Source organism: Nelumbo lutea, chromosome 6, assembly GCF_056320005.1.
Source record: "Nelumbo lutea isolate HS-2025 chromosome 6, American lotus-T2T, whole genome shotgun sequence".
Taxonomy (NCBI): domain Eukaryota; kingdom Viridiplantae; phylum Streptophyta; class Magnoliopsida; order Proteales; family Nelumbonaceae; genus Nelumbo; species Nelumbo lutea.
The window spans coordinates 61,530,657-61,550,575 of NC_142689.1; the positions used below are offsets into that span (position 1 = coordinate 61,530,657).

General features: G+C 42.0%; 1 protein-coding gene across 3 annotated transcripts; it reads right to left on the reverse strand.

Annotated features, from left to right (window-relative positions):
* Positions 1 to 3,193: 3,193 nt before the first annotated feature.
* On the reverse strand, positions 3,194 to 19,387 carry LOC148849171 (putative disease resistance protein At3g14460). Of its 3 annotated transcripts, XR_016101489.1 has the most exons (3): positions 19,134 to 19,387; positions 18,602 to 19,057; positions 3,194 to 3,476 (listed from the first exon to the last, which is right to left on the reverse strand). XR_016101489.1 is itself a non-coding variant. In XM_088952622.1 (2 exons), the coding sequence occupies exon 1, from the start codon at positions 6,398 to 6,400 to the stop codon at positions 5,033 to 5,035; it is 1,368 nt and encodes a 455-aa protein (XP_088808748.1). In that variant the 5' UTR covers positions 6,401 to 7,295; the 3' UTR covers positions 3,194 to 3,476; positions 4,999 to 5,032. The 3 variants fall into 3 exon arrangements, 1 of the variants encoding a protein (XP_088808748.1); XR_016101488.1 differs by lacking the exons at positions 18,602 to 19,057; positions 19,134 to 19,387 and adding an exon at positions 7,578 to 7,996; XM_088952622.1 differs by lacking the exons at positions 18,602 to 19,057; positions 19,134 to 19,387 and adding an exon at positions 4,999 to 7,295.
* Positions 19,388 to 19,919: the final 532 nt, after the last annotated feature.

Consider the following 19,919-nt stretch of genomic DNA (forward strand, 5'->3'; position numbering starts at 1 on the left):
CATGGCCCGCATGGACTATACCAGATTGTCGAGTTGGCTCTGGGTTGTTGTCGGAGGGACGATAGAAGGTTCAGTGAAGGTTGTCCCTATTGAAAAATGAAGAGGGATGTTCACGGGTGTCGCTGCTTATGGCACACTCAGGTTGGGAACTCCATCAGCGGAGAGGGGAATAGTGAACTGCCCAATGCAGACCACGGGAACCTGAGACTGTTCTCCGATGATGTCCATTTCCATGCTATGTCCGACATTGCTTGAAGAAGCCATAGATGCTGAGTCTTAGAGAGGAGTTGTAGAAACTAAGGGAAGGATTTTTGAAGTGATTCCCATAGACGACGCCAAATGATGTAGCGCAATTCGGACGCTCCCAGCTAGCGGGGAGTTGGCTCCTAGCTGGCGACGGACGGTATCTGAAAGTAAGATGGTGAAGAATTCCCGGGGAGTTACCCGGTGGGAATACTCTGACTATCAAGTTAGAATAGTGAATAACGTAAAGGAAGCTAAGAGCGTAGGTCGCGCTAGATCAATAAAAGATGCGAAGATAACTCAAGATACCTCTTCCCCACCAACTGGGGGCTCTTAAATATGGGTGTTCCTTGCTGAGCTGGGTGTAACCGCCACTGGACTTCTGTCCTGGCCGTTACTGGATAGGGCTGCGTAGGTGATCATTGTAGGGTACCGCTCAACTAGGTGAATGACACGTCTCGCTGGGACAGGCACACCTCCATCTGTCGAAGGAGATGTGAGTGCAGTCCGCCGCCAATCTTGGGACGTGGCGTAGTCTGACGGATACGGTCAGATAGAAGCTTCCTGAGAACATCACACTTCTTGATCGCAAGCTGCTCTACACTTAGCTCTTAGGGACGTTCCAGGGCAGTCCTCGGGATTATGCTTGAAGGTGGTTCCTTTGTTGGAGCGAGCTGGCTATGTTGGATCGTGAGCTGAGATTGTCCTGGATCCCTCTCTAGTAGCTTGGGGGAGCTCGAGCTCGCGCAGTAGCGAGCTCTTCCATCAACAAGCTATGGTATAGCGAGATGTTACATGAGCTCATTACTTACTTGCAGTCGAAGCGCGGTGCTGAGTTGTTGCTTGTGCTGAGTCAGGTCCACGTGTCGACACTTTGAGAGGTCGGGTCAAATCATCCTCCATCATAAACTTATATAAATATTAAAAAATACATTAATAACAATAAATAAAAATTTTATATGACCTTAAATAAGTTAGTTAAACACTTGTAAAGAAAACAAGTTATTTAAACATACAAACCCATACCTCAATAGTTTATATAAAATGTGAGATATAAGGACAAATTGGTAATCCTTGAAGATAATGGAAGAAGTAAAATGTGTATTAATTTTTAGAAAATCAATATAATTTATATTAATGTCTATTAGTATATAAATTTTAATAATCAATTTTAACATTCATTAATGGGCATCCGTTAAGAAGAAAAATACTTGCTTAATAATAATAATACATACATACAATTATAATCAACAATTGAATATGGTGTAGTGGTTTGTCTATGTTTATTACAATCGAATTAATTACTAGGGTTCAATTCTCTTTACTTTTCTTATTTGTAGTTTTACATATATTGATTTAATGCCAAGTCAACTTTGAATTTATTGCTTTAAAGGCGGGTCAAATTAAAATTTTAATTTGAAAAGGAGCTATTAAGAGAGACCTAATAATTATAGGGGATTAGGAGTTATTTAGGGCAAGTTTCCTTAAATGTAAGAGTTATTAGAGAGACAAAGAATTATTAAATTGGTATATTTATGAGAGAGAGAGAGAGATAATCTAATATTACAATATGTATTGGCCAATAGATTCAAAATATTGGTCTGTATCGGTCTTGTATCGATCAATAATGGGTTCGTATTAGTCCTATATCGGTCGATACAAACCTAAAACGACTCGATACGAGTACATATCGATCTGATACAGACGAAAAGGAATGAAACTCCTGGATTTGTAGCATTCCATGCATTGGGATGTCACTGGAATGATACGTATCGATCGATACGAATTGATGCATTGCGTTTTTTTTAAACCTTGCATTTAACAAACCGAACATGTGTGCAACCTCATTCACATATAAATGGGGTTATTTTGGTAAAATTAGAAAAGAAAATTGAATCTCATGATGATTAAGGGCATATGGCATTTAGAGCTCGTAATATAAAGCATATTTTTTTTTTTGAAAATCAAATGTCCAAAGAACCATAGATATTGATTTTCCCATGCCAGACATGCATGGTTCAAATGTAGGAACTTACTAAATGCCTTTCAATTGTGCTTAACAAGGAAATACATTAGAATGATTTTCCCAAACTCAATAATTTTTTGTAGAAAACGATTTTTTCATTGACAAAAATCATATTTCCTTTTTCAGCATCTATTTGTCAAATCAAAATCTCAAAGAATTGGTCACATGTCCATATCTTTGTCCTACATAATTTGCATCTTTGGCCCCCCTAAGAATGAAAGTGTAACTAACACTGCTATGTTTAATATGTCTTTGATCCATTATTAATCACAATTAAACATTTGTGATGGTTGCCACATGTCCAATAATACCTATTACACTAATGTTATTGGTGGATTTCTCTGAGGACTTTCCCTGCAAAGCTATAAACTCATTGTCATTGCCCACAAAAAAAATCAATTTGATTAAAAATAAAGGGGACATTCTACTATGTGAATATTTTTGTTTTCATTTGTTTTTAGAATTTCCATTTTCCACATCAACAAAAAAGAAAAAACATATTCTTGAACTTTGTGTTTCAAAGGGAAAAACAAGTCGGTTTTGTTTCAAAAAACAATACATGTTTTTAGAACCAACAAAACAATGGTTTTTAAAATAAAAACAAATCTTTTAGTAAAAAAATTATATGATTTATGATATGTAATGTTAAATAATGAAATAAAAACATGTTTCTAAAAGTTGATTCAAGAACATGTTTTGGCTTCAGTTTTGAAAACAAGAAACATACATACAACCAATAACATGTTTTTTGTGCTTTTATTTTTAAGAAACAATTTGATTTCAAGCTAGATCATTTTAATTTGCTTTTTGAACCGGCAACAAGAAAAACAATTCGTATTGCACAAGGCCCCCAAAATTTCTATTGAAATTTGAAAACAGATTAGCAAAGCTTACTAGGCAAACAAATGAATAGGCCCTAGCCAATAAATGGAAGTCATAATGCAATTCAAAAAGAAATTCGAGATAGGCATACTTGCCCCATGAATTGAGGCAGGGCACCTTAATTCTTAATGATCTATAGAGTACGTAAATTAAATAATCAACAATTAATTGCACGCAACTCAATTAAACACTCGAGTTCTTGTGTAGAAAGTAGTTCCAGTTCCAACAAAAATTCTCCTTCAACAAACTTGATTTGAATTGCTTTTTTGCGAATATATATTTGCTTTTCGAAGCAAAATCAACACCCAAAATCACAATCACAGCCCTGTTAAAGAAATAGTAGATTTTTAGAACTCAGAAAAGATCATTTAAACGAGAAGGAAAGAATTAAAACTTGACTACAAGAACATACAATGAAAACATATGCTTGTCAAAAATAAACCCAAATAACCTTCAGAATTCAAAACATTTAATTAGAAAGAGAGAGAGAAGAGAGGGGCAGAACGAGAAAGAGAAAAGAGTGGGAGGAAAAACTTAAAAAGGTCATCTTACCTACAAAATAGAGGGGTAATTTTGGTAAAAATATAAATAAGTGTACGGTTTACATGGCTCCCAATGGTTTTCTTTGGGATAAGTTGATTGTACTCCACCTTGGAATTCTGAATTCAACTGTAAATCTACCACAATTCAAAATTGTAAACCTACCACAATTCAAAATTCTGAATTCAATTCATACCCGCCTGTGAATTGACATAAATTCCGAGATAACACCTACCCAACTGTATGTTGGAGCTAAGGCTTTTGAGGGCGGACTGAACAGTAAAAACCCTTGATACTTTTATCTATCTTTAAAGTTGTGTTCTCAAGACACATGTAAATGTGGTTTCAGCAGCTATTAAGCCCCAAAAGTACGCCTAACACCCTATCTAAAAGAACTCAGTAGACTAGTGGAATTTTCTCAAATAACTTTTATTACATATACATAAAGGCTATGTTTGGTTTGAAGCAAAACGTAAGAAAAGAAAGGGAAAGCTTTTTCCTTCAGATCAAACATGGCATGGTGGGAAAAGAAAGGGAAAGATAAGAAAACCTATATAAGGCTTGTAAAGGTTTTCTTATGTTTTCCTACTCTTTCCTTCAAACCAAACACGGCCCAGTGCTATATTGGTTTGTAAGAAAAAAATGCAAGAAAAAGAAGGAAATGTATGGATACCTTTACAAACCTTGTATAGATTTCCATTCCTTTCCCTACCTTCTTTTTCAAGCCAAATATAGCCTAAAACAATGCATTTTCCCTTCCACAAATCCCTAGATGATAACAATAGAAGTAGAAAAAAGAAGTGCCCGGACATGGTGGAATCCTATCTATAGAAATCCATTCCTTAGAATGGACCAAAATTGAAGTACTGCAACTGGTTAATACAATTCCTACAGAATGATTTAAAGTTTACAATTTTGGACCATATCAGATTTCAGGTCTGTTTGTTTTGCGGTTGGAAGTGGAACCGGAATCCTTTGGAATCGGAATCAGGATAATCAATTCCCATAATCTGTTTAGTTCAGATAGGGATGGGAATGAGAATTAAAATCAGCAGGAGTGGGATCTCATTCCCAGAGGGGCAGGGAATGGCCATTCCCTCAAATGGGGGAATGCCATTCCAGCAGGAATGGGAATGGGATTCTGATTCCGTGCAACCAAACAATTAGAATAGGAATAGCCCATTCCCCGATTCTAATTCCAGACCCCTATTCCTGCAAACCAAACAGGGCCTCACTTCTTTGGAAATAAAACCATGAACATTTATATAGGAATATAAGAATTATAATTCATATATAAAAGATCATACCAGGTGAGTGAGCACAAGAAAACTTCGGAAATTACTAATCACTGCTGTCAATAACCATAAGATCTGGCTGCTGTGGCTGCTGTGACTGCTGTGCAATCCACTCATTTAACAGGGGACAATTGTCAATCGTCAAACGGGGAAGACAGGTCCATTTTCGCACTGGAAGAGCAGTTAGTTTAGGGCAACTGACTATGGTGAGTTGACGAAGGCATTTGATGTCTCCTTCCTCTATTCCATGCCACCCAGAAAATTTAGGCATGTCATTGAACTCGAGTGTTTCTAGTGATGGAAAAGGACCCTTTACTTTTCTTTCACCGTAGAAACCACTGGCAAACGTTTCAATGCTATCCATCTTACTGATACTGAGGGACTTGAGGACTGAGAGCTGCCCAAGTGATGGTAGTAAGGTGCATGCTTTGCAGCCACATAAGAAAACAGTGACCAAGTTGGAGTAAGACAAATCAGCCACCCAACATGGAAACATCTGGCCACCGTAACCCAGTATTGTTAGCTCTTCGAAATTTTTATGAGGTTGGAGACCTCTAAGTACCTCCCCTTCACAATTGGAGTTCGATATTCGCCGCTCACTCCATTGTAGCATCAATTTATGTATTTGATGTTTATTCATCAATCCAGACTCCAAAGCCTCTTCAACGCTGGCCACATTCTCAAGCCTCGTGATGCACAGTGATCCTCTGAGATTCACCAAGCTCTTCATCTCTGTAATAGTTCGGCTTTCTTCTTTACTCACAATAAATGGACAGAGTGTCTCCAGGCTTGTTAATTTTCCAATTTCCGGTGGCATTGAATTCAACTGAGGATTTCTATCAAGATCAAGGTGCCTTAGACTAACTAGACCACTCATATTTGGAAGCTCACAAAGATTTTTGCAATCATTTAGTTTTAATGTCTGCAATGAGTGAAGACTACAAATCGTTTTGGTTAACTTCGCTATAAGAGTTTTTGAGAGATCAAGGTATCGGAGATGTATCAAGTTGCCAATTGAAGTTGGCAAATCAGTAATATAAACACCACTCAAGTCCAAAACACGTAATGATGTGAATTTTGTAAACAGATCGTAAGGGAATTTATGATCGTTTTCCCTATGTTCACAATGCATCAGGATTGTCCGTAATTTCACACATTTATTGACATACTCCGGAGTCAACAAATTCAGTTGCGAACTATTTCTGCAAAGCAATGATGAATGACGGAAATTTCTGGAGATATGCGGCTTGAATTGCATACCGTCATCCTCCAGTCTGAAACATACATCACGCGAAACAAATTGTGCAAGATCATGGACAAGATTATGCATTTCGTACCTTGATTCATTATGTGAATTCTGAAAGAAAGATCTCCATAATAAATTATCGAAGTAGGTTTTTCCTGTATCTTCCATTCTTCTATTTCCTTGAGGTTGAATAAACCCTTCAGGCACCCATAATTGGACCAGAGTATCCTTCTCAAATTCATAATTTTTTGGGAAATATGGAGCAATATGCAAAACACTGTTTAAGATGTGCAGGAAGGTATTGGTAGCTCAACCATAGTGCAGGCAAGATGTCATTATTATCTTGTGGTAGTTCCCACATCTCACTTTTCAATATTGCCTCCCACTCGTGTTCGTCAGTCACGGATTTCAGTAGGCATCCTATGGTCTTCACTGCTAGAGGCAAACCACCGCATTTCTTGGCAATTTCCTTACCAATGGGAACCAGTATTTCATGCTCATCTGATATCCCATTTGGGAATGCTCTTTCCTCGAGCAATGACCAACATTCATTGTCTGACAAGCTTTTCAAAGCAATGGAATGAGAAGTTCCCAAGATTGATGAGACAACCTGACTTCTAGTAGTCACTAAAATTTTGCTTCCATGCCCCCCAGTTATCAAAGGGGATTTAAAAACTTCCCAGTCATTATGGTTCTCATTCCACACGTCATCCAAAACAAGCAAATATCTTTGTCCTTCAAGCAGTCTCTTGAGAGTAATTTGGAGTGAATCTAAATCTATGATATCAATATCAGTCCATCTTCGTCCTTCAAATACTCTCTTGAGAGTAACTTTCTGTAGTGTCTCTAAATCTATGTGATCAACATCAGTCGCTAACTGATCTTTTTGAGTAGAAACTGGATGATTGAGTTGATAAATTCTGGCTGACTCTATAGTCGATCTTGTAAGCCTTTCTTATGTTGAAGTCTTTGGTCACAGAAACCCACATTCTTAAAGGAAAATGTTCCTTTATCATCCCATCGTCGTAGACAATTTGGGCAAGGGTGGTCTTGCCAAGCCCCCCCCCCCCCCCCCCATGCCTACCAATGAAATTATATAAATACTCTTTGCATCTGATTTTGTGTCACACAATAGATTTACCAAATAATTTTTATCATTATCCCTCCCAATAATAGAAGTTTCACTTACCAAGGAACTAGTTTGGGGCCTTTCTTTCGTTTCAAGTAGTGTTCCTCTAAGTAACTTTTTCAAATACAGATGTTCCATTTCCTTAGAAATTTCATCTAATTTCGTTTGAAGCTTATTTATTTTATGTGGTATGGAAGGCAGGTTAAGGTTTACTACCTGGTTTCTCGAAATGCCAATTGCAATTTCATCAAGTATGTCATCAGCTTCATAGACCGCATCTTTGAGATCGCCAAGCCAGACTTGCCACGCTTTGTGATTTATTTGGTTGTTTTCTATATCCTCCGTCATGGCCTGAATTCTCAACAGTGTTCTCTCCAGTCTCTTCAGCGCACCATCAGCATCCGAGATGAAGCCGATCTCTCTAAGCATGAAGGTCCCCAGCTTATCAAACACGACCTGTAGCAAGGCAGATACAACTCCAGGAAGAAAAATGCTTTCCATGACTCGGATTTTTATCCCCAAAGCTTCTAGTTGCAGAGAGCAGTCTAAGCCCAACTATAAGAAAAGCCTGAATAACAGAATTTTCAAGAGATAGATTTTGAGTGATCCGAGTCCCACATGCATCCTTTCCCACCTCTCAAACCCAATAAATAAATAAATAAATAAGTCCCACAAGAGAGACCACACAGCTTGGTTTCGTTGACTTCTTGATGTCCAATTACCATTTTTGTTACAGCGTCAGCTAAGCACAAACCGTGTTCTAAGAAACTAAGTGATGGAGCGCGATCCGGCCGGTCTTAGCTGTCCACGACCTTGCTTCTAAACAGGGTAGCAGGGAACTTGAAACGGAGGAGATGAGGAAGCTCCGAGGGGGAACCTGGTGTAGCGGCTCCGAAGCTCAAGTTAGAATCCTTCAAAAGCAAGATAATACCAGATAGCGCAAAGTTTGCATACCTCATTTGTTGGGGGGCAGGGGGCTCTTATAATCACTTCGTGCACTCGCTCCGAGACCCTTGTCAGGTTGGGTATGATTACCCTTGCGCTTGTCAATTCGGCCATCGTCCTTTCTACTGGGACAAAACCGTCACTGCCTAACTGTCTCTCTAACTGGAGATAGCGGTGTCTGTGGCGGTGGCAGGTGGCCGTTTAGAGTGAGGCCGCCAAGCGTCAGATCCCAAGTCAGTCAGGTGCGGCGCCCTCGGGCACGGACTTTCCTCAGTATCAGGCATGGTACGACTTGTTTGGTTTTTTGGTGCCCAGAAGGTGATGCGGAGTGGTGAGCGAGGCGAAGTCTTGAGTTCGGAGGTATCTATAGGGTTGGCCAGTTCGGCGAGGTATATCCCGAGCTGTTACAAGGTCGGCCAATTCGGCGAGGTATATCCCGAGCTGTTACAAGGTCGGCCAGTTCAGCGAGGTATATCCCGAGCTGTTACAAGGTTGGCCAGTTCGGATTACTTTGGTTTTGGGCCAAGGGTGAGTTCGGGACCCCCTTAGGGAGTTCGGTCCGCTGGTGTCCCCTTGTTCACGCCTTAGGCTTGGCCCTTTTGCCGAGCTGTTGTTTTTGCCACGTGTCGCATAACTGTGAGGTCGGGCCAAATCTTCCTTCATCAATTGCCCCCCACTCCTCGCTCCAAGGGTCTTGCCCTGGTGCGGGGAGTTTCACGAGGTAGTAGGTGGATTTTCCCCGTCCTTCGGATCTTGACTGCGCGAGTTGCTTTTGCCAGGGTTCTTCAGTTTCCGTGAAGGCTGGAAACGTGCCTACTCATAAATGCTGATGTTTGCGACAGCACGAATTTTAAATTTCAAAAATTCGTGCCGCTGGGACGTGACAGCGGGTCATTCAAAAAGGCGCGCCACTGCTGTACGTGCGCGGGCGGCTGTCAGGGAGACGTGCGGCGCGGTCAGTTTCAGAAAGACGCGTGTCCGCGCGACGTTGGTTTCAAGAACGTGTGTGCTGACGTTTCGCTCTTTTCGGAAAGACGTGCGCCAATCACGTCTCGACCTTATGGGACGTGCGGTCAGCGAAAACGTGGGCCGTTGGATCATCTTTGATCTGCACGGTCGATTCTTGGTTACTGTAGCTATAAATAGTGGGGGACCCCAGTCGATTTGTCACTTCTGCGGTTTGTCTACTGAGCTCATGTCCAAGTTTTTTCCAGCTCGCATCAAGGCTGGTTACATAGCCTTCAAGGTTCTTTGGCTTGTTACCGTTTTCAGAGCCTTCAAAACTTTCTTCCGGTGAGTACCTTCCTGAATCCACCTTTTCCTCAATGTCTAGCTTTGATAGCTCAGACGACTCTTCAAGTAGGGCCGACGTAGGTTCTACCAACCGAGCCGTGTCCCCCAACTGCCTCAGTGATCCTGAGGTGGAACTCGAGGACTATGAACCAGTAGGCCGAGCCGCCTCAGGCAGTTTGGCGTCTACCTCTCACCGAGGTCGGATGCTAGACAGGTTTGGTCCCTCGACCATGACGCCTGAGGGGCTTCAATCCATACTTATGTCTTACAACCTTCCTGGGGGGTATACATATTTTATTCCTTCGGGTAGCTTTCCTTGGGAACACGGTCCTGATGAGATCGTGATTTTTCGAGAGCATCTCGTTGCGGGGTTGCGACTTCCTTTCCACCCCCTTCTCATCGAAGTCATAAACCACTTCGGTGTCACCATTGGCCAACTTCATCCGAACTCTATTCGGAACCTGGTGGGGACAGTTTCCCTTTTTTGCGAGCAGAATTTCCCCTTGGACTTAGAGATATTCTCCTCCATCTTGATGCTCAAGAGACAGGCGGGTTCTCTTCTTGGGGGAAGACGGGCGTATTACCTTTCTCCTCGCTAGGGTTTTAAGCTTCTACACGATCTTCCTAATAAGGTCCCGGCGTGGAAGCAGGACTACTTCGGTGTGCGAAGTGCACAAGGATGGCCCTTTCAGACCGGGTGGGGTGAGGCCACTCCTGATTCAGGTGTTACTCTTGATAAAGAGACGGTGAAGGGCCTCCGACAATGGGCACGACAAGGTTTAAAGTGCGATCACTACTTAACAGAGGCCAAGCTTATTGCGGCCGGCCTGAGTTCGGGTAGGTTTCTAGCTATGTAGTTTCTTACTTGCTTTGTTCTTTCATTTTTTTCTGATGTCGAACTCGTTTCTGCAGGTGTGATGGACGCGGAGAGAACTCGTGGGGGGCGTCTGTTCCAAGGTATGAAGAGGAGGAAGCGGGTCGCCAAGCGAACTCGTACCGAGCTGCCCCTGGATGAGGAGCCCCATTTCTAGACCACACGCCGAAGGATCTGCCCCGGGAGCCCAAGGTGACTCCACCGATGCATGAAACTGCCGGGGCGCCTTATGCTGAGACCACTCATACGGACGCTCTTGCGTACTCAAGTGCTCCTGCTCACTCTGGGTCCGCTCATACGCGGGCTGGGCCCTCGGGTTCGGGAGCTCAAGGGGAGTTTAGGAGAGTGTTGACGCCGAACTACGCTCTTCAGAAGAGTAGGGAGGCTACTTTTCCTGAGGAGATCGCAGCGTGGACCGATCTTCCCTTGAATCAGGTCGCTTGCCGCGCTGTAACACATGCTATGGTGGTAAGTTAGATTCCGTCTGCCTTTTTCATTTCCTGTCGCTTTTGCTGTTATTGCTCACTTGTTTCTTTTGGTAGGTGAATTCTTCAATTCATGCCTTAGCGGCCCAAGTGGAGAGGAGCTTGCGACAGGCACGAGCTGCTGAGGCTGCCGCTCATGCTGCTAAAGAAGCTTTCCGTGCTGCAGAGGCGAATACCCGGGCTGCTGAGGCGGCCGCTAATGTTGCCGAAGAGGCTGCTCACGTTGCGATGGCCAGACAGGCAAGGTCTCAGCGTGACGCCGAGGCCATGGGGGTAGTTGTTAAGCATATGGCGGACTTGAAGTTGGATTTGTAGCATCAAGTCGAATATCTTCAGGAGGACATCAGGGAGAGAACACATATTTTTTCCCAAGGCATTGAAGACGCCAAGAAGAAGGCCGTTGAAGACTACATTGCCTCTCCGCGTTTTGACGATCTGATGGTGGATTCTTACAAGAGGGGGTTCAAACTGAGCAGGTGGATGATCCGGAATACGTACCCCGACCTCAACGTTAGTGCATATAACTCAGGAGATGGCCAATGCTGCCGATGGCGAGCCGGGCTCTGAAGGAGAGGCAGGGCCTTCGGGTGTTGTTGAAGTGCCTTCTGATGGCGAAGAAGTAGCTCCGGGCATGTAACAAATTTTTTTAAGCGCCTTCTGATGGCCAATGTACTCATGTTTCTTGCAACGGAATAGATAATCTTTTTGCCCAAGTGTTCCTTTTCCCCAAACTGATTCTTTGTCGAACTGAATATGCCACTTTCTTGCCCGGGTTATTATACTTCCGTGACCTGTTTTGCCGCGACGGCTTTTTGCAGCGAACTGATTTTTTGCCGAGCTGATAATATGCTCGACTTCTTTTCTTGTTTACGCCGAGGTTCTTCTTGGCTCTGCATCATGGCACATAGGACCTGATTTCGTCCACTTCGCTTGGCGGTTTATAGGTAGTATCGCCTTAAGTTCACGATGTTCCACGCTCGAGGTACTTGTTTGCCTTCCAAGGTTTTGAGTTCGTATGCCCCCCCGAGCGCTCTTTTTACTTTATAGGGCCCTTCCCAATTTGGTCCAAATTTGCCTACGCTGGGTTCGGGCACCATAATCTTATGAAGGACCAGGTCGCCAACTCGGAAGCTTCGTTGCTTTACTCTGGTATTGTAGTAGCGAGCTACAAAATAATCTTTTACAAATGATTGAAATCGAATACAAAATTTAAAACCAATGGTTTAATCATCTAGGCCATGGCCATCATGTCATAATAAAATAAAAATTAAAATATAGACAAAGTACAATAAGTTGTAAAGATAAAATAACTTTGTTGAAAGATATGGGCATACATCTAATATTTATATTTGTCCTATTAAAAATAAATGTGATAAGTAAAAATATATTTTTATTAATGATGAAAATGAAATATAAAAAATTAAGAAAGAAAAGTGTAAACCTACGGGTTTTTTTTTCTTCTTTTTTTATAGATAGTGTAGACCTAGTGTTGAGTGGAGTTCTATGGGTTTTTAAGGTTGGGAGCCTGGGTGCCAAGAGTGTAAGTGTTGAACGTCCCCCATGGGATTGTGTGTGGAAGATTTATATGCTCTTTGAGGCTCAAGGACAAAAAAACTATTTAGGCTCAGTTTGGAAATGGTACAAATACAAATATTAATAGTGCATATAAAGGGAAAATTCCTGATAGATACCCTGTATTTTAGGTCAAGTGCCAATTTAGTATTCCAACTTTAAAATGCAATAATCTGACGTAGCGTGGAAGCAATGGACACTGGAGCTAGCTATGCAAGCACTGGGCGTTCGCTAGTTCCTAGCAAATAACACCGATTTCCCTAGGAGAGAGAAAAGGTGGCGAGACTCAAAGATGAGAACTTGAAGAAATTCTGCAAATATGAAGTGTGTATTAACTGGAAATAATCAATATTTATAGTACATCTTGGAAGTTGTAAAGTAACTAGGAAAGAACATGAATCTTGATCTTGATCCTCTTGGGCTGTTCTGATAAGGTCGAACCCTCTTGGAGTTCTTGGGCTTGATCTCCCACCGTTCGATCTCCTTGGCTCTCCTTATGCATGAATCTGGGCAGTCTTGCTAATCTTGATGCTTCTTGGAGTCTAGTTGGAATTCTGCTCTTGATTTCTTGATAATCTTGGAAGTCTTGCTAATCTTGAGAGTCTTGCTTTATCTTGAGTTCTTGGAAGTTCTTCTTATCTTTCTTGGACTTTATCTTGACTTAACCTTATCCTGGGAGCTGCCGCCCCTAGGGGTGAGATGGGCCTTGTGATGGGCCTCCATCATTCTCCCCCACTTGGAGAGAACTCAACCCTGAGTCATGACTAGGATAGGCAAGTGTTATTTCTGACAGGTACCGGTGAAGGTCAGCAACGTTGAAGGTCTTGGATATACCCATATGATCTGGTATGTCCACTACATAGACATTGTTGTTGATCTTCTTCACAATCTTGTATGGACCCTACTTCTGAGGCTTCAACTTGTTGTACGTACCTACGAGAATTATTTCCTTCCTTAGGAAGATCATAACCTCATTACCTACATCAAACACTTGAGGCCGGCGGTGCTTGTTTGCGGCCATCTTGTACTTGGCGTCGGTTTGCTCTAGCTTCTGCTTCACGGCCTCTTGGACGGACTGGATTTGTTCTGCCATCTGTTCTGTTGAGATACTGGCGCCGGGTACTTTGGGTAGTTTCACTAAATCCAGTGCATGGTTAGGGACCTTCATGTACACAATGGAGAATGGGGATCTGCCTGTAGAACTGTGCACTGCATTGTTGTAGGCGAACTCAGCCTGGGTTATGGCGAAGTCCCACTGTTTTGGCCTCTCCCGACATATGCTGCGAATTAAATTCCCTAAGGTCCGGTTTACCACTTCTGTCTATCCATCTGTCTGCGGATGGGCTGTATTGCTGAAATTAAGTGATGAATCAAACAACCTCCACAGGGTCATCCAAAAGTGACTGAGGAACTATGTGTCATGATCTGATGTAATGGTCTTGGGTACCCCATGCAAGCGGACAATCTCCTTGAAAAACAATTTGGCTGTAGCGGATGCATCTGTTGTTTTCTTGCATGGGAGGAAGTGAGCCATTTTTGAGAATCTATCAACCACCACGAAGACGGAGTCCATGTTCCTCTAGGTCTTTGGCAAGCCTAGCACAAAATCCATGGACAGGTCTTCCCATATAGCAATAAGAACGGGTAGGGGCATGTAGAGACCTGTGTTCTGGGTTTGTGCCTTAGCTGTCTGACAAACATAGCACCTGCTTACAGTGGTAGGCACGTCCCTTCTTAATTTCGGCCAGTAATATCGCCCCTTAACTATTTCTACTGTTTTATCCCTTCCCAAGTGTCCTGCTAATCCACCCCCATGCAAATCCCTGATGATCTTTTCGTGGAGGGAGGTGCAAGAGATACACAGTTGCTCCCCTTTCATGAGGAACCTATCATAAATAAAAAAGTCATCTACTGGTTGCTTATTCACACATTTCTCCCATACCTGTTGGAAGTCTTCATCCTGGGCATATAAGTCTTTTAGGCACTCAAAACCCACAATCTCAACACTGAGGGTCTTGATGAGAGCTACACGCCTGCTAATTGCATCAGCCACTTTATTTTGCTATCCTGTCTTATACACAATTTTATATGGGAACTTGTTTAGGAAGGCAGACCATCTAGCATGCAAATCACTTCTTAATTGCTTTTGCCCACTAAGATATTTTAGGGCCTGGTGGTCAGTGTAGAGAACAAATTCTTTTGCAATTAAATAGTGTTCCCATGTCTTTAGGGCTCTAACCACAACATAAAACTCTTTGTCATAAGTAGACCACTTTCTCCTAGCTTCTCATAATTTTTCACTGAAGAAAGCAATGTGTCTCTTTTCTTGGGACAATACAACCCCTATGCCAACTCCACTAGCATCACATTCAACTTCAAATAATTTATTAAAATCTGGCAAGGCAAGAATAGGGGCAGTACATAAATTTTCTTTTATGAGAGCAAAACTTTGTTCTTATTCTTCTCTCCATTGAAATTTTCCTTTTCTCAAACATTCAGTAATGGGAGCCATTATATTACTAAAATTCTTAATAAAGTGCCTATAGAAGGTTGTCAACCCATGAAAACACCTGACATTTGTGATAGTGGATGGGGTCAGCCACTCCCTAATGGCTTTCACTTTTTTTTCATCTACTTTTACACCATCATTGCTTATAATAAATCCTAGGAATAATAAATTATCACTCATAATGATGCATTTCTTCAAATTAGCATATAATTTATTTTCCCTCAATGTTTTCAGGACCTCCCTAATGTGTCCCACATGCTCAGTGATAGATTTGTTGTATATCAAAATATCATCAAAATAGACTACCACAAATTTACCAATGAAGGGGTGCAATACCTGGTTCATCAGCCTCATGAATGTGCTGGGTGCATTGGTTAGTCCAAAGGGCATGACTAACCACTCGAACAAGTCATCTCTAGTCTTGAAGGTTGTCTTTCATTCATCTCCGGGATGGATCCTGATCTGATGATATCCACTCCTGAGATCAATCTTTGAGAAAACTATAGCTCCATTAAGATGATCCAGCATGTCATCCAACCTAGGAATGGGGAATTTGTACCCAATAGTAATTTTGTTAATGGCCCTGCTGTCGACACACATTCTCCAACTGCCATCCTTCTTAGGTGTTAGCAAAGCTGATACTGCATAAGGACTCATACTAACTTGAATGTGTCCCTTCTTCAATAATTCTTCTACCTTTTCCCATAAAATTTCATTTTCTTTAGGACTCATCCTGTAATATGGGAGGTTAGGTAGACTGGCACCTGGAACAAAATCAATATGGTGCTGTATATCTCTCATGGGAGGGAGTCCATTTGGTAATTCATTTGGAACTACATCATGGAATTTATCAAGTAGTCCCTACACTTCCACTGGAATTTTATTTTCATCATTAACATTTTCTCCCTTTACTACTAACAAATGTACCTCACGAGTATCCTTACATTCTTTTACAAATTCAGCATGATGATGGGTAATGGTAAGGAAATATTTCTCATGTGCTTTTGGGGCTTTTGTAATGTTCTTTTCAGCCATGGGTAACAAAGAATAACATATACCCTCTTTTTCAAGTTGGTAGGTATTCTTCATACCCATGTGCCTTGCATCTGTATCAAATTGCTAAGGCCTCCCTAACAAAATATGGCAAGCATCCATATCTACAATATCACAATATACTTCACCATGGTACTTACCAATAGAAAAAGGTACCTTGCAGCGCTCCTCCACTCATACGCCGCATCCTTCCTTGATCCACCCAATTATATATGAGTTTGGATGTTTTTCAGGAAGTAATTGTAACCTTTGTATGACATCCCTGCAAATAATATTTTTTTGACTGCCACTATCAATAATTAAATCAAATAATTTACCCTTGATAGTACATCTAGTACGGAACAATCTGTGCCTTTGAGAAGTATCTTTATTTTTCTAGGACAACATTAATTTTCTCACAACACAGGTATACTCTTCATGTTCGTATGGACCCCCTTCATCCTCCCCATCAGGGCCACAGTATACCTCCTCCTCAATATCTTCTTCCTTCTCCCTTTCTACCATATTAACTGCCTTCCTCATGGAACAATCACTGGATCTATGTCCAACCTCATTACATTTAAAGCATTTAATAAGAACAGGCCTTGCATAAGGGTTACTAGGTTTAGGAGGGTTGGAAGGATTACCTCGAGTATATCCTCCTGTAGTAGCCTTACCGGCGTTACTTGTGCTTGCCGGGTGAGAGGGTTGTACTACCGGAATTGATTTGTTCCTATCGACAATTGCCGATCTGTTGTTGCTCCCGCTGTACCGACGGTAATTATCACTGCGTGCCTTGTCTTGGAACATTAATTTTTCTTTTAGGGATAGATTCCTTGCTTCCTGCACACTAAGAACCATTTGTACACCAATTTTGTCCCTGATGGACGGTTTTAACCCGCTCAGATAATGGGCTGCCTGCTGGTTATCACTTTCAGACAACTGGTTTCTTTCTGCTAGTTTTAAAAATTCTGATGTGTACTCATTAACACTACGTGAACCCTGCGCACACCTCTGGTAAGATTCAAACATATATTGTTCATAATCAGGAGGTAAAAATCTACTTCTGATTAATTGTTTCATGCGCCTCCAGGTTCGAACAGGACCCCTTCCTTCTCTGATCCATTCCCACCAAACAAATGATGGAGGCCCATCACAAGTCCCATCTCACCCCTAGGGGCGGTAGCTCCCAGGATAAGGCTAAGTCAAGATAAAGTCCAAGAAAGATAAGAAGAGCTTCCAAGAACTCAAGATAAAGCAAGACTCTCAAGATTAGCAAGACTTCCAAGATTATCAAGAAATCAAGAGCAGAATTCCAACAAGATTCCAAGAAGCATCAAGATTAGCAAGACTGTCCAGATTCATGCATAAGGAGAGCCAAGGAGATCGGACGGTGGGAGATCAAGCCTAAGAACTCCAAGAAAGTTCGACCTTATCAGAACAGCCCAAGAGGATCAAGATCAAGATTTATGTTCTTTCCTAGTTACTTTACAACTTCCAAGATGTACTATAAATATTGATTATTTCCAGTTAATACACACTTCATATTTTCAGAATTTCTTCAAATTCTCTTCTTTAAATCTCGCCACCTTTTCTCTCTCCTAAGGAAATCGGTGTTATTCGCTAGGAACTAGCGAATGCCCTGTGCTTGCATAGCCAGCTCCGATGCCCATTGCTTCCACGCTACGTCATAATCTAATACCTAAACTTTCAATTTATGACGATCCAGTACCCAACGTCATTGTTAGCCAAGACCATCATATGAAATCAGGTGTGGTTTAAATTTCAATTTGGGTTGAAGGAATGACTGACAACAATCCTCAACCTTCAGCAACACTACCGGCATTGGAGTAAGCACCGACAGCCAAACCCCCTTAATTCTTCCACCTCCACCAATGCCTCTGACGCCAGCACCAGAAGATCCCGGAGCAAGTGAATTCTCGCCACTGAACAGAGGAGGGGGAGCAGAACGATCCCCTGTTGGTCGCTCCACAGCTCCATCACTAGCTCTATACTTACTTGACAAACTACCTTCCCAGTGTTCTTCCTCTACACCACGAGGAAAAACCAAAGGAAACCCTTTGACTCTTTCCAAGCCAAAGGACATACTAATTCCTAAGGAAATTGGGACATGGGTCAGGTCAAAATTCAGCAATTCTCAAGATCTGGTAGCAGTAACTCAAGCACAGGTCACACTGTTAAACCTGTAGAAGAAGATAGTTCAGATTATGACACCAACGGTAGTTCATCGAGCTTTGAGTTTCATAAAGGAGAGAGGTGCTTGCACAATCCAATGATGAGACCCTTTTCTCATTCTGTGCCATCTAAGTGGAATGATGTAGAGAAATGGATAATGAGCAGGCACCCTGCACATCCAAACCATTCTAAGAAAACCATTTTGCAAAATAAAAAAATTCCGCAACCAGCTACCTATTTAGTGAGAGTTGTTCTGGAATTGACAAGCTCTGACCACAAGGTATCAATTATTCCCGTATCAGATACAAAATCAAAAAGTTCGGCAACCAATTACCAATTTAGTGAGAGTTGTTCCACCGACACCGACTGCTTCGCATCTTCATCTGTAATTCTCTCCCTATGTGACAACCCAATCCATGAGCCATCTTCCCCCTCTTCTTCTGCTTCAACTGGTTCCTCCTGTTTATCATCTCCGTCACCGACTAGATGAGTCAATCGCGGCCTCGGGCAGACAACAAACGAAGACCAGGCCTTCCTGGCCTCCCATGTGGCGGTCGGAATCGTGAAGTTCTCCGGACTGGAAAGCCCCATACCCTGGAAAATTTAGTTGATCTCATCGGTGCCTTCCATTCAGAAGCTAGTCTTGCTGGTGGTAGAAAAGATTTTGAGGGAGCAAGTAGCGCGGAGAGAAGGGGAGAGATCACTAGGTGATGACGAAGACGATGGAGAGAAGGCATCGTAGTCGATGTTGTTCACGTCATTCCGATGTTCCAACTTCAGCGTCCGTCGGCTGGATCCATCATCCATCAATTGGTAAGAGAAGGATATTGGGGTAAATGATAGAAAATGATAGCAAAAGAACATACACTGGTTGTCTCTTCTGGCGCCGACAACAAATCGTCATCTCCGGCAACGACTGAGTAAAATGATAGCAAAAGAACAATGTTCCAATGACGGCAACAAGAGTCTTCTCCACAACGGCACCGGATTCTCTTATTTCAACTTTTTCGGCGTTGATTTTAACTTTTCCGGCAGGTTGGTTTTCGGTGTCTCAGGTAACAACAAAGAAATTATAATTTGGGTCGTTCTTGTAATTTCATTGGAAATCAATATCTTTCAACTGACAATAAATTAATATCAAATATTAAATTATTACAAAATAAAAATTTAAATATTAAATTATCGTGTTTTAAAATTCAGATAACAAATTGACACTCGGCCTAAAATATAAGTTACCTATCGAAATTTTTTTCTAATATTTATTTATACATCAAATCCTGCATTTGCCGTTGAAAACCTGAGCAGGTTAGCCTTTTGGGATATTTTTTGCCAATTCCAATTAACTAGGACACCATAACGCAAGTTGTTTAGGTGAGGACATGCATAGGTACTGCCTGTGCCGAGTTTACATCTCCTCTGTGCCGGCTTTTCCTGACATCCTTCACCACGTGGTATAACCTTGGAATTGGGGCCTACTCAAGTGTGTATTGTCTCACTCTTTCTTTAAGTGAGCCACGGTGTGACTTTAGCAACGTCAAGAATGAGGGGAGAACAAGGATACAAGGAAAGCAATTGGCCAAAATTGAGGGTCACACCAACGGGTAGCGAGTCCAAGGCTTGTGGCCTGGGGCCTCCCCATGGTATGTGGGTGA

Excerpts from the sequence above, each read along its gene's own strand:
- LOC148849171 (XM_088952622.1), bottom strand. The coding sequence starts at position 6,400 with ATGGAAGATACAGGAAAAACCTACTTCGATAATTTATTATGGAGATCT.